At 44.4% G+C, this 20459-nt stretch overlaps 1 protein-coding gene across 1 annotated transcript; it reads left to right on the plus strand.

Annotated features, from left to right (window-relative positions):
- The first annotated feature begins 1016 nt into the window (after positions 1-1016).
- Positions 1017-19652, plus strand: CTSC (cathepsin C). Its single transcript, XM_054164780.1, has 7 exons — positions 1017-1239; positions 2357-2502; positions 11777-11943; positions 12370-12525; positions 14268-14383; positions 17753-17884; positions 19150-19652. The coding sequence occupies exons 1-7, from the start codon at positions 1074-1076 to the stop codon at positions 19650-19652; spliced, it is 1386 nt and encodes a 461-aa protein (XP_054020755.1). The 5' UTR covers positions 1017-1073.
- The last annotated feature ends 807 nt before the right edge of the window (positions 19653-20459 follow it).

A 20459-nucleotide genomic window follows, 5' to 3' on the forward strand; every position in this document is an offset into this window, starting at 1 on the left:
CTAGTATGTCTTTAGTCTTCTTGATTGTTTATATAACTCTGAGGATGTGGAAACATGCACATTTTGAATCTGCTGACTGCTGCTGTGAGTCTCAAACAGGCACAGGTTTTGGAGTCCACACCCCATGCAGCGCACGGACAGCGCATGGTTTCCCGACTGCTACATGTGGCTGTTGGAGAAACTGTGTCCTTCTGAGATGCTAAACCTGCGGTAGACAAGAGGCTTTGTCCGCCACAGCCACAAGGCACTCTCACCTGAAGTAGCACAGAGAACCAACCCCCACTGCTCTGCCCCTCTCTGCAGCGGCTGAGTGCAGAGGTCTGGGGCTGGGTAGCAGGGCAGGAGGCTGCCCTTTGAGGGGGAAGGATGTCTTTTGCAAAGGTAGATGGGCTTTGGTGAAGAGTGACCTTTGAGTGAACTCCCTTTGGACTGAAGGGTATTTGCTGGAGGGAGGGATGCCTTTTGGCGAGGAGGATTCTCCTTTGGGAGGACACTGTGGGGAAGGTGACTCTAGGTAGAAGAGGATGCTCATAGGAGAAGACGACTCCTTTTGTCTCAAACGACCCTCAAACGACCACATGTAGACAGACATCTTCTAGGGGGGAAGATGCCTTTTGATGAGGAAGATATAGTTGGGGAATACGGGTGCCTTTTGCAAGAGAGGTAGACTTTTGCGAATGATACCTTTGGGGGCAGAGGCCATTTTTGGGGGAGGAAGACGTCCTTATGAGTTGGGTGAGAGCCCATCGCCTTGTCACAGCTCTCAGGAGGGACACTGCCACCCACAGCAGGTTGCATACCCCATCTCTGCCGGAGCTTGGGCACACACAGAGATACGTGGGCACACACAGAGATACGTGGGCACACACAGAGATACGTGGACACACCTCGGCCTAGCCCTACCACCCCCCACGCCTCGCAGCCCAGCTCAGGCTCCTCGGCAGCGGACAGGCGCGGAGGCCCGGCCCCCCCCCGGCGCTGTGCGGCCGTCCCGGGGCGGGCCCGGGGGCGGAGAGGCGGAGGTGCCCGGGCCCATTTCAGCGGCAGCGGCGGCAGGCGGCGGGAGCGGCGTCATGGCCGGGCAGGCGTTGTGGGCCGCGTCCGTCGTGCTGTTGGCGGCGCTGCCCGCGGCGGTGCGGGCGGACACGCCGGCCAACTGCTCCTTCAACGATCTGCTGGGAGCCTGGGAGCTCCGCGTCTGGCGGAGCGGCGGCCGCCACGGCAACTGCTCCCTGGCGGGTGAGACCGCGGCAGCCCGGCCCCCTTCCGCTTCCTCGGGGTCCCCGGAGTCCTGGGGTCGGCCGGGCCTCGCTCTGGGAGGGGGTCTGTCGTGAGGGAGAGGTGGAGCAGAGGCGGGGTGGCGGCTGCTCCGTGCTGCGAGGCCCTAGGAGCGAAACGGGCGGCGAGGAGGCGCCTCCCGGGCTCGGTGGGAGCGGCCCCCGTCCCTGGCCGGTGCTCTGCCGCGCTGATGGCCTTCGTTAGGGGCTCCCTGCAGGGCTTCCGACAGAAAAAGGTTAATTTGAATTAAGCAGCGTGAAACACCCACGTTAGTCTGGTGACCGCTGCCGGCAGTATTTTTTTTGGTGTTGGGTGTTTGGTTTTGTCTTGGTTTTTTTCATTCTTTTTGGCTGTGTTCTGCCTTGGGCTCAACTCGGCCTCTTCACTGGCACTGCCGGGTGATGCCAGTTCACTCCGGCCTCCCTCATAGCCCACAGCCACCTCTTCTCTCGGCTCAGCCTCTCCTGACCGTGGCTGTTCCTATCAGGAAAGTGTGATTCCCCTTCAGGGTGACTCCCAGCATGTGAGAGATTACTATGCAGAGAGTCTGATAGCATCGGGAGAAACAGAAGTAGCACTTCCCTTGAGGGCATGATAGCAGTAGGGATTTATTATCTGACAGTTGTGTGAGGCAGTAAAAGCGGTGGAGGTTAGGTGAATGGTAGAGTCAGAGCAATGGTGTGGAGAGGCGGGGGGTAGCAGACAGCTCGTTTTCAGCGCTGTATGGGAAGATTTGTATTTGCAGACACTGCCCGAGTGACCGCATCGGAGTGCTGAGTACCTGTACAGCATGTCATGCTCAAATAAGCTGATGTTTCCCAGAAACTGTTCAATTTCGCAGACATTCAGTGCTGCTGCTAATTGAATGTGCAAATACTGTAGCAGTGGAAGAGAAAAAATGAGCATGTAGATGCACTGACAGGTAACTGAAGTCCCTGAAGTGCTTGCTTGATGCCTTTTTGCAGAAGCCTGTTCAACAAGTGTATTTTAGAACAAATGTTACTACATTCTTTGTACTTTTTTTTTTTTTTTTCAATATTTTGCATGGAATGATCATGCATTAATGTTTGTATTGCAGGTCCCGTGGAAAGAAAGGTTCTTGTGAATCTTCAGAAGTTAGATGTAGCTCAGGACAATCTGGGCAACTATGGTTTCTTCACTTTGATTTACAATCAAGGCTTTGAAATTGTGATAAATGGCTACAAGTGGTTTGCATTTTTTAAGGTGAGTTAACTTGGTGTGTTTTGTGTTGCTGACTGTTGCTAAAATGGCCTGTACTTAGGCTTCTCTTTAGTCCCCAAGTGCTGGGGTGGGGTTGTTGAAACGCTTTCTTATCTTTGTCTCTAAGGTTTGCTTGAGTTATCACATATGGCACCTTTTTTTAATGTAAGGGATCTTATCACTGGCTGGGCAGGGAGCAGGAGGAGAGATTTATTTGTATTCCACACTGGGCATTATCTGAGAAATCTGTTAAGGGTTGCTGGTGCTGTCTCTTCTGGGCATGCTTAAAGCAAGTAAAGGCCTTCATGAAGCTAAGTCTTCTGTAGCTTGGAAATTTTAAATTTTTTTCCTTTAATTTTCTTTCTGACCCCGTGGACCCAAGTGGAATAGCAAACATCATTCCTTTTGTCTTTCCTTAAAGATATTCTCAAACTTTAGAAAGGCCTCGGTGGAGGATTTATTTGATCTGTAAATTTTATTTCAGCATGCTTCTGTAATACCTAAAAAATGTTTCTGCTGCCTATAATTGTTCTTTACTGTTATCTCCACTCCTCGTTAATGACTTCAGATAAAGCTGAAAGCAGTGCTGGCAGGCAGGGGGTAGACAGGGAAAAATCCACTTGCTTACTAAGTGCTTTGCTCCTGTACTGATGAGAGGCCCTTATGAATCTGGAGGGTGGCTTGAAGCAGTCTCTGTAGATGACTTTGCTACATGGGAGACGGATGTTTTGTGCACCAGGGCTGCCCAGTTAGCAAGTGCAGCCCTAAGCAGCAGCAGTGACCCTTGTTCCTTGGTAGTCTCAGGAAGCATGATCTCAAATCTGGCTTCAGATGAGCTAATAGTAAACAACCTGTCCTTGTCCAAGCATAAAACCTCAGAACCTTGGCTGGTAGTAAGGAAGGCGAGGAAATGACTTTTTGCTTTAAATTGTCTTTCTGGTTTATTTCACGGTAACTGTTTTCAAGGTAGTGTTTTCAGATGTTAACAAAAGTGAGTGATCCACTCTTCCAGGAGAATTGTAATGTTTATGGAGTAGAAATGATGTAGCAGGCTCCATTTAACTGCAGCTTCTTCCCTGCAGTTGGAATTCACTTAGGGAAAAGAGCCTTGTATGCTTATGGAGAAGTTGTTTATGGTAATCTTTGTTGTGGATTAGCTCCAGTAGGCAGCTAAGCACTGCAGAGCCACTCATGAGAATCAGAAGAGTTAGTGTGGAAACACAAGGGCTGAGATAGTAGGTAAAGCAAAAGCTGCATATGCAAGCAAAGCAAAAGAAGAAATGCATTCATCACTTAACCACCAGCAGGCAGGTGTTTAGCAGGAAAGCAGAACTTCCTGCATAGCTGTTACTTAGGAAGGCAGATGCTATTATTCTGAATGTCCTTCTTTTCTCCTTTCTACAGCTTTTATTGTTGAGCATGACATGGCATGGTGTGGAATATGCCTTTTGCCAGTTAGGGTTAGATGTCCCAGCCATGTTCTCTCCCAGTTTCTTGTGCATCCCCCAAGCTTACTTTCTGGCAGGACTGTCGGAGAAGCAGAAAAGGCCTTAATGCTATGTTAGTACTGCATAGCAATAACTAAAACATCCCTGTGCTATCAACACTTTATCTACATTTCTCCAAAATACTGAATTACATTAGTTACTATAAATAAAATTAACTATCTGCCAAAATTAGGGCATTCATAACTATAAATGATGAGGATAATGTTTCTGCATAGGACAAGGTCTTACACTTGAGGAAAAGTGTGAGAGAAATAGCTGACATTCTGTCATTAGTGTAAGATAGTTACACTAAATTGCCATGATGTTCACTTGTCATAGGTTTGACAAGTGAAACAGCAAAAACTACAGACCCCAAAGACTGAGTGGAAGTACTCTGAAACTTCTCAGATGTAAACACTACTGCAAACTACAGTGGGAGGGCCTGCTTCAAAAGTTGCAGGAATGCTGCCTCCCCGAGGACAGCAGAGCAGTCTGTTCTAGTATTGTGCATGAACTCTGGCTTGAGGTGTCATGGGCAGGTGGAATTCAGCAGTCATTGATGGCCTCGATGGATTTGTCTGAGGAGAATATAGTTGAACTATTGGACTGGAAATCTTTAGGCTGATATTTCACATGGGAATATGGGGCTGATGTAAAAGCCAGTATAATAAGCAGGTCTAATTCTTGGATGTGAGGAATTTGATCATAGAAACGGTTATTGAATGTAAATGGAGTTGTTAGGCACCAATTTGAAGAGAGCTGAGTCACTGAAGGCTCTACTGGTGCTGTCTATACCTTGTGAAATAGATCCCTGGAAGCTGAGCAGTGCTGATCTCGTGTATTCCTCTATGCTTATCAAAATGTAATGCATTGATTTACAGGAATAAACTTTTTTTGCAACTCTTAAGCAGTATAGTAAAACTGTCTTGTAGAATAATTTAGACCTGAAGGAGCTTCTGTAGGTCATCTGATTCAACTTGCTGCTCAAAATAAAACCAGTCAAATTACACACCTTAGCAGCAGCAGTACACAACAGCTTGGATTTCGTGGTCATTAGTGTCTTAGCCCTTTGTAGGCAAATGAATTAATTGTTGGCTTTGCAGTTGCTTCTGGTATTGAGAAACAGCAAGCTTCTTCAGCTCCTTGTTCAGTAGTAAGGAATCCATCAGCAAAACATGCTTAACTTAAAGGCTTCTTTTCTTAAATATTATAGAGAGGATTAGAGCCCAATTCAGTTAACCTCTCTGTAATTTTGCTGCTGTACAGGAAGCAACAGATTACCACGATGCAAGTGTAATGGCCAAGAAGCACGAAGAAATACCTCAGCACTTAGTAATTGTGGGTTTTTTTGCTGTAGGCAACTAGTTGACTTTGTTAGGCAACAACTTGCAATACTGTCTCCAACTGTTATTTCACAACTTGCCAGTGGGGACTTCAGGGGAAGAAGTTTCTTATGAGCGATCTGACCTTGTAACCTGTTTAGATAGGTGTGTCTGTTTACTTTTAATCCAGTAAATACAACCTTGTATATGACTTGGAAATACAAAATATCTAGTCCTGCTATAAACTGAAGATGTGATTTCTTCTGTCAAATGCAGCTAAGGTTGTTTTGGGACTGTCTTTACCATCTTCTGTAAAGCTTTTAGGGGACCAGTAATAGATTCTGCTCAACTCATGCTTCAGAGGCTTTTAAAGAATGATTGCTTATTGTTTAAAATACTCCTACCATTTTTACCTGCAAGTAATGTATACACAAGCTGGTTTTGCTTAGTGTTGGTCATAATCCAGAAGCCCTTGGAGTAAACCAGGATAAGTTTGAATGCAAGCTGAACAAGGGTCTTCCTCCCTGGAAGTGCAGCAAGAGGAAAGCATAAAAGCTGTCTCTTAGAACATTGCTTAGCCTCAATCACTATTGAGAAAGAAGAAAATAGTTTAAAAAAAGAGCCTGTGGAATTTATGGAAAGAAATTACCTCACAGAATCCTAGGATGCTTTGAAGTTGGAAGGGACCTCCAAAGGTCATTCAGTCCAACCAATCACCCAGTCCAGCAAGAAGGTACAGAACTAGTGTGTTTAATTTGGAAACATTTACTACTGTTTTTACTACATGCTGAAATGACTTGGTGTCAGTCAGAAATAACCTTCCACTGTGAACAGTTGTCCTAGTTTAGAGTGGGACAGGTTGCTGTATTGCCTCCTAAGGGGCAAATGAGTGACACTCACATAAATGGATTGGATAGTCATGGAAAGTTTAAATGGAAAAGTGATTAATGTGCTACAAAAACTACAAAGCGTAGTGGTAAACGTAGCAAAGTTCCTTTCACCAGACCAAAAAGCCCAGTGCTTCCCTTCTCCCCACCTGAGGTTCACCCAAATCCCTAGGGCTTGCTCTTCCCTCCCCCATTGCTAGGCTGGTTGCAGGCTGGCCAGGCCTGAACAGGCCAAGATTGCACAGGGGGAAAAAAAATGACTCAGGCCAGAGAGGCCTCTGGTACTCCCCCGCTGTTACCAGATAAGAGGGAAGAAGGAGAAAGACAATAACTTTGCTGCCAGATTTATAAGGATGCAGGATTTATGGGTAGAAATACACTATTTCCTGTGTCCACCCACTGGGCTGGCTGCTCTAAGCACTGGAGGTCTCAATTCTGCAGCCTAAATGGCCACAACAGCTTTCTTGAGTTACTGCTTGGCTGTGGGATAACTTTTTGGTTCATGGAATAGTTGCTGTTGGTGGAGCAGCCATAACACAGTCTTGCACACACATCCTTCCATGGCTGTAGGTTTGGGCTTGTCAGGAAAATTTTTGTGGCTCAAAGGCTGCTTATGACTTTCAAGTGCTTTTTATGTTTCACTAAAGTTGAATGATATGGCTGAAACCGCATGGTGGTGACAGGGTGGATAAAGCACCCTGATTTACCTACTATGGTGCTGTAACACTTCCCTCATTCTGCCATTGAGTAGAGAGGGTGGAGTTGCTAGGCAAAATGAAGAGCAGCATTGAAGCCTACAGAGTAGTTCAGGTGATTCAAGCATTAAAAGTGCAACTGGTGCTAGTTGAACTGCCAGTGTATTTTTGCTTAATGTTAAAGAAAGAAGCTGTTAATTGTGGTCAAGAATGCTGTGAGCTTGTCTAAATGGTGGTTTTAGTAGAGCTGCTGGTACTATGTGGATGTAGACACAGCCTGGGTGATTTCAGTGAGTTGTTAACAGCCTTGCTCCTGTGGCTTACTAAACAGACATCCACTAAATTTTTTTGTAGGGCTTCACTGCCTTTACAAGCTATTTGTTCTTTCACCAGGAGGCTGTGGAGGAATTGCTTTCCACACCAAAGGAGTGGGTTGAGTGAGCTTACCAATGTATTTTTCCCTCAGTTTGCTTTGATAGTTTATGTAGAAACTCTGACAGTGCTAAGTTCTTCGTTGTGCATAGACTGGTCCCTCAAGGCTAGCCAAGTTGAGTGAATTCTGCCTTTTAGAAGTCCTACTTACTCTGTGTTTGCAGCACAGAATAACTTTTTTGGTTTATGGGAATGCTGTTGTTTCCCCACTTATTGTGTGTTGCTGAAACACTCCTCTACTGAGCTTGGATGTGAAGTCAGACGCTTGGCAGAAGCTTGAGGTTGTGCTTCTGCTGGATGATACAAGGTTGCTGTAGAGATATGCATGACAAAACTTTAATGATTCCCCTCTCCCACTCAGCCCATGTAATAGCAAAAGAACTAAGAACAGGATAACATCAAAAGCTAGAGTGAGGCTGAAAGTAGAGATTAACTTTTTTCAATGGCTTGATACCTTTGTAGTAGTTATTTAATGTCAAGACTACCACTTCGAAGGAAGACGAGTCTCATAGGTTTCCCAGTGTTCCCACTTAAGCTGAGTGGTACTACTGACTTGTGAGATGTTCTCTAGCAAAAACTAGAAGTCTGGCAATTTTTTTTTTTCTGTCTTAACACATTAGCACTACTTCAGCAAAAAAAAAAGAGCTGGATTAAAGACTATTCCACTCCTGACATTACTGATCTTTTCCAGACCTTGTGACATCTTTGTCACATCTTTTCCTCTCTTCCCCAACATCCCCAAATTTGTTTAAAACCAACAACTTATGTTCTGAAAGAAGCAGCCTAGGCAAGTAGCTATGGTTTAAAATTCATAACACAAACCAATCTGATTTGCTAATGCTATGTAATCATCCTGCAAAACAAATGAAGGTTAATTTCTAACCTATCCTGGTTGGACTTAACCAGCGGTGTGAAACTGATACTTTCCTAAAGTGTAAATCTGAAAGCATAAATCTCTGCAGAATCTTACCTAGAGGAAAGAAAATGCATCTGCAGTCAATATTTGCTTGCATTTTATATCAGACAGCAAGATGCAGTTCTGGTAATACCTTCTGTGTTTTTGTACAGCAGGACACCTGCTGGTCTGCAGTCCCCTTCTAATTCAGAATGTGCTTCCCATATTAAAATGCCAAGGCACACTTACATTTGGGGGCATGTGCATGGTAAGTTTCCACCAGGCTTGATGTCCTCAGTTGGCTTACTGCCTGAAGGTAGCTTAAACTGAGAAATACATATGTATGAGAGGATGAGATGGCAGCCTGTGACTGTAGCACTGCTGAATCCCTGTTAAAATGCTGTGTTCAATAAGGTCTCCAAAACTAGAATTGAGCAGGCAATTAGATTGTCGTGATGGCCAACAGAGGAAATACTTCACTAAAAGTATGCTGTACCAGAAAGCTTACACAGAATCAGGTATCCAAATAGCAAGCCTTGAAATTTAGGTACATGAAGCCGTTAGTTAGAGCTACTTAGGTCAATTCTGGCATTAATAGAATAGAATAGAAGCCTCCTCCTGAACACCTCCAATGATGGCGACTCCACCACCTCCCCAGGCAGCCCATTCCAATGGGCAATCACTCTCTCTGTATAGAACTTCTTCCTCACATCCAACCTAAACCTCCCCTGGTGCAGCTTGAGACTGTGTCCTCTTGTTCTGGTACTGGCTGTCTGGGAGTGAGGTCAGATGACTTGAGAAAAATATGAATTTGAGATAGAATTAAAATTTAACATTTTCAAACTGCAGAATTTGAGCTGTGAATGTAGCTTGGATTTCTTTCTACAGGAGTTGTTTCAGATTGGTCAGATTGCTGGCTGGGGTTTATTTAATGCTGCAGATGTGAGCACCGATGAAGCTATCATATGTGCTATGGCTGCAGTGGTCACTTATTCAAAAATGAAACCCATCCCCTTAAGTATGCAGAGGAAATGGGTGCAGCAGGTATCCCACAATTGCTGGTGGTCACAGCTGTGTGGCTGTTGTCCTGCATGAAGGCTGCTGTTCTGTGATGGGTTCTGCAGACGTGACGGGTACCGTGCCAGCAGCGTCAGTGGAGTGTGGCGTTGTAATTTGCATCCACCTAAGTCAACAGTTGTTCATAGCCCTGTGTGACTGTTGGCTGGGTAGGCATATTCATAACAGATCCTCTGGTGTAGTCAGATTTGCTAATTCCAGGCTGTTGGAGCCATTTTCTGGTAGCAGGAAGAAATGCTACATGTGGAATTTTTAAGCAATGAAACACTGATTGAGCTGTGTACCTTCTGGTAGTAACCAGTGCCTGTCCTTGTCGTGGCACCAATGACTTTCCTGTCCCACTTCAGTTTCTGTAATGGGTAGCCCACTTGAATTAATTACTTTGTAGACATTAAGCATAGGTATTGGAGTTTTTAGAGGGTCCTCCATCACTTCTCTCCATCAATGGCTCTAAATTAAAAGTTGGGGGGGGTGGGCAAACAGATTGGGACCTTGTGAGTATACTTTTATTTCCTGGCTGAAAATGGTTCTTATTGTTCAAATACCTTGATCTAGATGTCATTGATGGGCTATAATCTCCATCTTCATATCTCCTTTTTAAAACTAGTTCAGTAGTAGCTTACAGTCTGCCAGCCTACTTAAAGGTAGCTATAGAGGATTTCAGTTGCTTAATTCCAGGTTTCAACACAGACTGTCTGAAACTGACTTTTGTCTCTTGTTTATCCTGAGGCACTGTCAGTGGCTGGCCCCTCACCTCTTTCCTAGTTTTGCTGGTATGCTTCAAATGGAAGAACAGCATAAGGAAGTTGCTAAATGGTGTGAATACTCTTGTGGTTCTTTTTCTACATCTTAAAGTACTAAATTTAATCTCCAGAGAAGAGAGAGGAATTTCTGGGTTGGGGAAAAGAAAAAAGCAAGGTTTTTTTAATTTGCTAACTAGAAGATAACTTGTTGCCTTTTCCCCATGAAGGTAAGTCCCAAATCTCTTCTTCACTCCATGTAACTCCCCATGCTGGACAGGATCTGCATCTGACTGTTGCTAAAAGCAGGTGTATTCTTTGACTAATATTCAAGGGTTCAGGCCTGTACTTGTGCTTGGTCTTGTTTTTCTCTGTGGCAGCTTTTAGATGGAAAAGACAGGTATTAATTTACACTCAGAGTCAAAGAAAGCACTCTTATAGGACTTTAACTGATGTAAAGTCAGCAACTTTTTGCTTTTGCTGGTGTCTGGATTTCTAGCAATGCTGCTGTGGAGAGGGTATTTCTCAGAGTCTTCTCTGGACCTTGCCCTTGGTATTTGGCCAAGTGTAATGATTTCCCATATTGCACAAGCCTGAGTAATTTACCATATTGTGAACTCCTGCACAGTAAGGTAGGATGAACAGAACAAGGTAACAGCTCAACCTTCTAGTGCTCCTGTCCTGCTCCAGTCAGCAAGCATGCCTGCCTTGCTAGACAAGCAGAGGTGTAGGTGTGATTTCCCCTGCAACCTCTGAACTCTGGACAAACCAAATTGTTCTAAAAGTCAGAGAATGGAGCTTTAATTTTATCCCTCTGACAAACTTAATTCTGTGTTCTCCCTTAAGATTCCTTAACAGAGCCTTGACATAGGCACAAACCTCCCAGTCAGTTTTCCATCACTGTAAGCCATTACTCTCTTCAGTGAAGAGGCTAAGCAAGCATTTTGTTGAAATGTAGCTACAAAATCCCTCTGCTGTTGTATATGGCTGTCTTCATTGGGATGGGATTTAATTTATTCTTGGACTAGGAAACTTGGGTTCTGTTGAAGTGATTTGCATGCTTAGAAGAGTCAAGTAAAAGCTTTAATTGCATGGGGGTTTCAGATTCCTGTGTAGCTTAATACAAAGCAGACTACACCCACCCACCACCTTTTTTTCCCCTGTCTTTGCTGGCACATTCTGCTGTCAAAGAATTGCTAATTCAGGAAGGTTATGCACCTGGGTGAAGTCTGTTAGTGCTAACTGTTTTAAGAAGACATATTTTATTAAGGAGATAACATTACTCCAGTGGTAGCCTGGAGACTTGTGTGGCTGAATAAGGAAGTATTAGGACTTGGGGCTTTAATAACATCCCCTCACACCAACTTCAAATTATTTGCTCACAATGGATCATAATTTCTTATTGTCTCACTTTCATCTTTTATGTTCTGCCTGGGAAGTAGTGGCTGAACCCAATTAGCACCTGTTAGGTAATATTGCTACCAATGCATGCTTTGCTGCTAAAAGTGCGAGTCAGAGCCTGTTTTCTTTCCTCTAGCACTTTGATAAAGATCAGTTTCTTTCATCTGCTTAACCTTTTGCTTTGAAATAAAAAAAAAACAAACAAAGTATGCTAACTGGTCTGAAATACAGCTTGGCCTCTTGCTCTGAGACACAGGCAAGCAGCTACTGATGGAGCAGGAACTACTGCAGTGCTAATAAATACGTCTGCTTGACACAATTATTGCCTCTTTACTTCACAGTACAAAAAAGAAGGCCAGAATGTAACCAGCTACTGTAATGAGACTCTGCCAGGATGGGTACATGATGTCCTTGGCCACAATTGGGCTTGTTTCACTGGACAGAAGATCACCTCTTCTCCCTCAGATGTGCACATAAATGAACTACCTCTCCAGAAGCCCAGGGGAAGGTAAGCAAAAGATTAGTGACATTGTACTGGAATGAAGTGTTTGAAAAACTGTGCTTCAGGTTTCACCCAAAACCATATGGACCAAGTGTGTTATTGAAGGCAAAGTTCATGCCAGTGATGGTTCTGGGTATGAACCTGAGTGCACAAACCCGGAGGAAGGTGTGCCCATCTCCTCACGGTTTCTCCTTCACACTGTGGTGAAGCTCAATTGCAAAACTGGCAGGTTTAAAGGTGGTGATTACATCCTCTGGTTTGTCTGCCTCAAATTGCAGAAACCTTGCCTTGGTTCAATCATATTTCTTTATCAGTACTTACCAGAAGACACTTTGAGAGTTGGAAAGTTTTCAATGTTGAGTTTCGAGACCACCTTTACTTTTCAATCTCAGTCCTTTGCCTGCTGTTGTATTTTCTCGCTTCTGTTTGCAGACTTTCAAGCAGACGTTACGTGCACAACTCGGCCTTTGTAAATGCTATCAATGCTCACCAGAAGTCCTGGAGAGCAACAAGATACAAAGATTATGAGAATTTTGCCCTGGAAGACCTAACTAGAAGAGCTGGGGGTCTCTATTCCAGAACTCCAAGGTACTAAGGCTTTTTGTTTTGCCATAAACCCTTCTGCTGCAAAGAATCTGCTTGTATTTGTCCTGGCTATTTCTAGCTGTGTTTTGGCTTGTAGTTAGATGTTTAATCAAGTTTCAAGGCCTTCCAGCTCATTTTCATGGAGTGCCAACATATTTCTTTATTTGAATGATTAATTCTGAGCATCTGTTGTCTCAGGCAGTTGAGACAAGTAAGGTCATCTACCCTTTAATCTTGTCCAGTAACTTGCTGCTTAATTCATATGTGCAGGGAAGAAATGGGTACTGTCTTGGTTGTGATCTCACCCTCCTGTCTACCTGTCAGCTGCTTGCCACAGTCAGGATTTTCTGCTTGACTGTCTTCTTGGTTCTGCTAGCTCCTAATTGCAATCAAAAAGAGACAACCCACGTTCTGTTACTAAACATGAATAGAGATGATTTTTGGAGGGAATTCTGTGGTGCTTTGGTAACATGCTGTGCCTGCAAGCACAGTCATTTAGCAAGACTGCAGTGTCTTGCTGAAGAAGCATGAAATAGCTCTGAGTCCCTTCAGGATCTATCAGATCAGAGTGGTAATGGGGATGGACACATGATCTTCTATACTATCTGAGAACTGGAATTCTTTGCTTTAAAGATTCCATTTCTTACAGCTGTTTTGCCTTTGTGTTTTTGCCATTTGCAGTCTGCTACTGCTGGGGTAGGAATGTTAGTTACTTTTCTGAGCTGTGGCAATCGTACCTAGAAGAAGGTTCTACTATACATTAAAACTGCTGCTTTGCATGGGAGTATCATGCAGGTTATCATGGGTACATCCTAGTGAGGGAAATAATCTTCTAGATGGTCTTAAACACAGTAATCTCTTTGGAAGCTCTGTTGCACTGTGCAATGTCATGGCAGTGTTTTACAGAATTAACCAGGTTGGAAAAGACCTTTGAGATCACTGAGTCCAACCTATCACCCAACACCATCTCATCAACTAAACCATGGCACCAAGTGCCTCAGCCAGTCTCTTAAACACTTCCAGGGATGGTGACTCTACCACCTCCCTGAGCTGTTGACCCTCTCATGTTTTCAGAACAGGCTCCAGCATCTGGCGTTTGTGACTGGCGCTTGCGGGCATGACTGACTTGTAGTGCATCTATCAGCTTATGTGAAAGCTGAATACAGGAAGCTCTTGGCCTTGCTGATGTATAAGCATCAGTTAGCTGCAGGTGGTACATGAGGGCAAGTAGCATCCAGCACTTCAACAGTCAAAAGCTTGCTCCAAGGAAGTCTCTGGGGCAAGTGGGACTGCAGTTACTGTAGAGACGATGTAAGCCACGTCTGTGTCTGTTATTCCACAGTCTGTAGCTGCTGTCAGTGCATGCTGCCAGGGCGGGATGCCTTCTGCAGTCAGTCTGCACAGCTCAGGAAGGCAAAGGTGTAAAATAGCTGTTGCAAAGCCACATTGTAACAATCACCGAGAGTTACCTCATCACTTCAGATTGGTTCAAAAGTATTTGACCTCACCAGCTTGTGGATAGTTCATAATATAGTTCCCTCAGGGAGGGATTTGAGTAGGTTGTGCATCCTGCTGAAACTAATCTCTTGAGATTGACACCCACTCATCCTAGATGGAGGCTTTTTCAAATAGCTTAGCATGAAGTAAGTGCAGCTAGCAGAAGCCAGAAGCTGACAAGTGAGCATTACATGATTGTTTCCTTGCCTAAGAGTATATATTACTCAGAAGCCTTTTCTCCTCTGTAGACCAAAGCCTGCACCTCTAACGCCTGACTTACTAAAAAAAGTGTCAAGCTTGCCAGACTCTTGGGACTGGAGGAACGTGAATGGTGTCAACTATGTCAGCCCTGTTCGGAACCAAGGTAAACAAATTCAATCAGGACTATGAGTGAGATGCCCTAGATCTCCTTTGATGGACTTTGTAATTTGCTGTAAACAAGAAGGTTTTGTTTGGTGCACTTCTATGAATAATTTGCAGAAACTAGGGGAAGTCCTGGCTGACAGCATTGTGCCAAAATAGGTGGTGGGCCTGGCTTATCCAAACAGCAGGCTCTCTTGCTGGAGTGAGAACCAGTTACCACAATGCCTTTCATAAAGACAGCTGCCAAGTTTTGTCTTAGTAGTCTCAGTCGTGGTTGTCTGTGTGCTGACACAAGTGATGTACACTTAATTATTTCCCTAATTCCTGCTGATGGCAAATTACTCAGCTTTAATGAATAAATCCATGAGAACTGTTTATACTGTCTCCAAATCCTGTCACCCCTGTAACTTTGAGTTACTTGTATGGCTTACTAGCTGCAAGTCACTGGAAAGTGTGGACACTGATAAATATAGAAATACTTGTAAAAAAACTTTCTGGTTTGCTTACCCCTGTGGTAGGCACATACTTGGCTCAAAGTAGACATAAAAGGATGTCATTCTGGTACATGGCTATGCTACAGGGAGTGCTGTGAACAGCACTGTGGTGTGAGATAGATGGTTACATACTGGAGACCCTACGTGCTCTACTCAGTTAATGTGACCCTTTCCTGCTCCAGCGCTTCTGGTTGCAGCTTGGAGGGGAAGGGAAGATAACATGAGCATGATGGGGAGAGGATGGCTTAAATCACTGGTCTCTCATGGCTTGACATTGGGACTCCCAGTAGCAGAAACAGCATGGGAAGGCTTGTGGGGGAGTTCTGGTTCACAAGCTGAAGTGTGGTACCACTGAAAGATGATCACAGGGAATTGCACAGTCCCATGCAGAAGTAAGCCTGTACTTCACTGTGATCTTTGGCTATCCCAAGGGCTCTTTTACCTTCCTGATGGTTGAATACTGTTCCAAACTTGCCTTTTCTCCACTGCATTGCTTTGGTTTCTCTAAATGAAGAACTAGCCTGTTGCTTGCAATAATAAAGCTGCCTCTGCTTTTCCTGCAGTCTGGGAATCCATGCTGAGGATGGTAAATGTCTGTAGAATATGCATTCTGCTCCATTACAGAAGAATTTTAGCTTTCAGGCTTTCAAAAGCACCACAGAACAAAACCTCTGACAGATGACCTTGTGCAAAATCGTGCTGACCTACAAATTAAATCTTACTTCTGGTAGTCTTGTGAGCTTTTCAGGGGCACTGGATATCAATTCTTCATTAGAATGATGGTATCAGAAAGTCCTAGTTATATATTAAGACTATTAGGTGATTAATTAGAAAATGTGATGGGGCAGAAGGCTGCTAGTAACAAGATGCAAGTTGCCTGGAACACATGGAGAGAATTGTGTGATTTGCAAGATGATGGCTTCCCACTTCTCCCATGCTTGTGGAGTCACTGCTCTTTACCAAAAGAGAGGGGGAAAAAAAATACAGCATCTGAATTGGACAAGGATTAGAAGTGAAATGTACACTCTCTGTAGAATATCTTGAGACATGAGAGGCTTCATGCAGTTGCAGTTGTCTTGGATGGCAATATTTACTGCCAGGATGTTAGCATCCCTGCTAGTATTTCCTACAGTTTGGAAAGTAAAGGTTGAGTTCTCAGGTTGTTATGGAGAATAGAATAAACCAGGTTGGAAGAGACCTTCGAGATCAGCGTGTCCAACCCAACTCCATCTAATCTGTAGCAGCATCTTGGAGGCAAGGGATGTGTTGCCTTTGAAGATGGCTCTGTCATTACTTGTTAAATTTACAGGAGGTAGATGAGGAGAGCCTCCAGATTTTGCTAATGTTTTAGGGCTGTTCTGATTTCTTGCTGGCTTTTCTGCAACATTTTTTTTTTCCCTGCAGGTCAAAGTAGGTCATAAGCCTGGTCAGTGATTCTTCACCAAATGCCCAGTGTCTCCTCCTACTGCTCATAATGTAACAGCCCTTTGCAGCAGAGGAAGTGGAATAAGATGTGACTCAAACTTGAATTGACTCTGAGAAAGACTTTATGGGAAGTCTCACAAAAGCAACTACTGTTGCAGCTGTGTTAGCTCTCTTCTGCTGCAGTGTGGTTGTCATGCTCTGGGCCTCAGGAAAAAACACTGCACTAGCAGAAAAGAAACTTAGCAACCACCTCACCAGGCTTCAAACTGCAGTGGTTTGTGTCAACTATGGTTTTTACATTTTTTCCACACAAAATGCACCAAAGTGTTCAGCATGACCCATCTCAGGTGCTGTAACTGTACAGTGAGTGGGAGGCACCTTTCCACTGTTCAGCTTGCCCTGCTGGGCAGAGACTGTTCATTGTTCATGTTCAGGCTGATTTTTGCCCCTTCAGAAATATTTCTGAGTGAGTGAAGGTGCAGTTCCCCAAGTCTTGCTTTTGTAATAGCTTTGCTTTTATACACCTACACAGTTCAGGAGAAAGTACTTTGTTTTGTTCTTCAAGCCTCCCTCCTTTTCATAGCTCTGCAATAGTTTACTTTCCTACTGTCAGGAAACAAAAGGAAATTGGGCACCTTGGTGACAATCAGTAGATAAAGTAGGACTTCATTCAAGTAATTGTCCTTCCCTGTAATGCTTGTCATTCCACTTCCAAGGGGTTTTAATGTGTTTCAGGAAGCTCCTAGGGAGTAAAGAAAGCCTAAAACTAGAAGCAATACTAAATTTTGTTGCAAAAGTAAGGAGACTTAACTCTCTGCCAGGAAACAGAAGGAAAATTAAGGTGCCTCTGAAAAGGCAGTGTAAAAATTACATGCCTGTGGGAAGTAAGGGAGGCTGGGATGAATCCATTCTGTCAAACCTGCACTATTTATACCACCAGACTTTCAAAAGTCAGTTATTTTAGGGGGAGTTCTAGGGGTGGATTTTACATGAAGTCCATTGATAGGCTGAAATAATCTAGAACAATATTGTCAGCATTCACTTAGAGTCACTTATTGACCCTTAGCATATGTGCTTCATGCAGGGTTAACCGTCTGAGGCGGTAGGTCATGGACATCCTCAGCCCTGCTCATATGGTCCCTGGAGGTTAATTCTGAAAGAGCAGCATGGCTCTTAAATGATACTACTGAGAAACACCAAAGAGCAGTACACTCTTTCTTATTATGAGTAAGCTCAGTATTCCTTCAGAAGTTATTAGAACTGGTTTTGAATTGCATTGCTTAAAAGCTAAGTGTGTATTTCATGTTCTTGCTCGATGAATGTCCAAGTTACAATCACTGCCAGGGAGGTTTTGACTCTTTTCACAAGGCTTTAGTAATAGTTGCTCCTGAATGCAAGTGACTTGCCTTGTTTATGTTGCTGACTGCTTCTTGTGGTTCTCTTTTCTTGAGGCTCCTGTGGCAGCTGTTACTCATTTGCCTCCATGGGCATGCTGGAAGCGAGAATACGTATCCTTACAAACAACACTCAAAAACCAATCTTCAGTCCCCAGCAGGTTGTGTCTTGCAGCCAGTATTCTCAGGGTAAGTACACTGGTATATCCAGAGACAGCTTTCAGTAATAAGAATAGAATAAACCAGGTTGGAAGAGACCTTTGAGATCATTGAGTCCAACCTATCATCCAACACCATCTAATCAACTAAACCATGGCACCAAGTGCCTCATCCAGGCTCTTCCTAAACACCTCCAGTGAGGGTGACTCTACCCCCACCCTGGGCAGCACATTCCAATGGCCAATCTCTCTTTCTGTGAAGAACTTCTTCCTAACATCCAGCCTAAACCTCCCCTGGCACAGCTTGAGATTGTGTCCTCTTGTTCTGGTGCTGGTTGCCTGGGAGAAGAGACCAACCCCCACCTGGCTACAACCTCACTTCAGGAGACTCCACATTCAAAAGCTTCCATTCCTTCCTCATCACCCACACTTTACCTTTTTCAAAGGCTACCTGGCAGGCTATACTTCATAGTAGTTCTTTTTATGAAAGATTGCAGAAAATATTCTAAAGTTGTCAGCCTGTCTCCCCATAGGGTTGGGGCTGAACTAAGAGTGTGTGGCTTCATGCTGAGGATGTTACTGGGTTTTAGGTAGATCTACCTGGGAGAGAAAATAGAGCTAAATTGCAATGCATGCATAGAAAGTGGAACAAAATATTCTCCCGAAAGCGTATTCAGGGGAAGATGAGCAAAAGCAATGCCTAAAGCTTTCCAAAGAACAATACCCCTGTTAGGCTGGGGGTTTTTATACTGCATGTAGCTCACTGCTTTTCCTAATGTGAAATGTCAGGAGCAATTGGACGATAATGTGATCAATGCATTAGTGTTGCCAGGGTAGCTCCCATTGATGTGGGTTTTGTCTTGTGTGTTTCAGAAGGCTAGGTGTAGCTCATGGGAATATTATCTGGGATCACTGCAGTTAGTGTTCAGTATGTATCTAAAAGTACTCCATAAGATTTGAGTAGTAGAGTCTCCCACCTCAAATAACTCTTGTAATGGTTTAGGGATTTACCACCACATTAGCAAAAGCCCAGCTGGCTCAGTCAGGAGAGCAAATGGAAGCTGTATTGACAAGCAATAACTGCACTCTACAGTGGAGTGCAATGAATAGGTGCAAATACACAGTATTTACAATATCATACAGCTATTTATCTCTTCTTTTCCTTTTTTACACCCAACTGTGAATTGTTTATACTTCTTCACTCTTCTGCTGGAAAATCTGCAGCTAACTTTTAAAGGCACAGCCTAAAACTGTCACAAACTCTCCAAGGGAATAAGCAGGTCTGTTTTTGTTTAGGTTGTGATGGTGGCTTCCCATACCTGACTGCTGGGAAGTATGTTCAAGACTTTGGTGTGGTGGAGGAAGACTGCTTCCCTTACACAGGCCAGGATTCTCCCTGCACTTTCAAGCGCAGCTGTTACCACTACTACACTTCTGAGTACCACTATGTCGGGGGCTTCTACGGCGGCTGCAACGAGGCTCTGATGAAACTGGAGCTCGTTCTGCATGGGCCCATGGCTGTTGCCTTTGAGGTTTATGACGATTTCATGCTTTATAAAGAGGGGATTTACCATCACACTGGACTGCGGGATGAATTCAATCCTTTTGAGCTGACCAATCATGCCGTCCTGCTGGTGGGCTACGGTAGAGACCCGGCAAGCGGCGAGAAGTTCTGGATTGTGAAGAACAGCTGGGGCGGCTCCTGGGGAGAAGACGGGTACTTCCGCATCCGCCGCGGCGCCGACGAGTGCGCCATCGAAAGCATTGCGGTGGCTGCAACCCCCGTTCCCAGACTGTGAACGCAGGCAGCTTCACCCAGTGCCTTGTCCCCAGCCACAAGAACGTACTGACTGTTAGAAACTGCGGGCCAAATCTGTCACCTGGCCTGAACAGCGGAGCTCTAAGGACATTTCCCAGAATACGAGCAGCTCCCATAGATGAGAGGATGAGTACTGTCAGCTCTGCTGTGTGCACTGAAGGCTTACTCTCAAGTCTGCCCATGGGTCACCTACAATGCAATGGCTGTTTTGGTAACAGTGGTGATATTTATGCATCACTGCATCTTCAGTCACCAGCTGCATTTTCTGCTGTGGACTATCTTGAACTTCAGATCTCAGAGAGAAGCATCTGCCATGATAATCTGAGTACTCTGAAAGGACATTGTAGTGCCTTACCTCTGAGAACTAGAGAAGTCACTGCAACTTAGCACATGTGTGTTGGGGAGGGAATGGGCAATCACACTGATCAAAGGAAATGTTAAAGCTTTGTGTCCTGCAAAATCTGCATGTCAAACCCTTATGAGAGTAAAGAAAATCAATTACACATTTCAGGCTGTTACTGAATGTTCCAGTTCTGGATTTTATTGCTGTACTTTGCAATTGATCATCTCAGAGTTCAATAAAAATTTACCCCCACTCCTCCAGGAGTTTATACTTGTGGAAGTGGTTGGTTCTTTATTTCAGGGACCTGTCTTAAGTTTCAGACTTGCCGTCAAAAACATTTAGCAGGATTGAACCTGGTGGAGAAGGAGGATGAGAGGGGGGAGAAGCTAGGACTTACTCAGCTGAAGCCAGAATTCTCACAGCAGCATCGGACAAGGTTGTTCA

This window comes from Dryobates pubescens, chromosome 10 (assembly GCF_014839835.1).
Source record: "Dryobates pubescens isolate bDryPub1 chromosome 10, bDryPub1.pri, whole genome shotgun sequence".
NCBI classification, from domain to species: Eukaryota; Metazoa; Chordata; class Aves; order Piciformes; family Picidae; genus Dryobates; species Dryobates pubescens.

Excerpts from the sequence above, each read along its gene's own strand:
- CTSC (XM_054164780.1), top strand. The coding sequence starts at position 1,074 with ATGGCCGGGCAGGCGTTGTGGGCCGCGTCCGTCGTGCTGTTGGCGGCG. Across the intron at positions 1,240-2,356 it reads CGGCAACTGCTCCCTGGCGG|GTCCCGTGGAAAGAAAGGTT; the intron begins GTGAGACCGCGG and ends TTTGTATTGCAG. Across the intron at positions 12,526-14,267 it reads CTCTATTCCAGAACTCCAAG|ACCAAAGCCTGCACCTCTAA; the intron begins GTACTAAGGCTT and ends TCTCCTCTGTAG.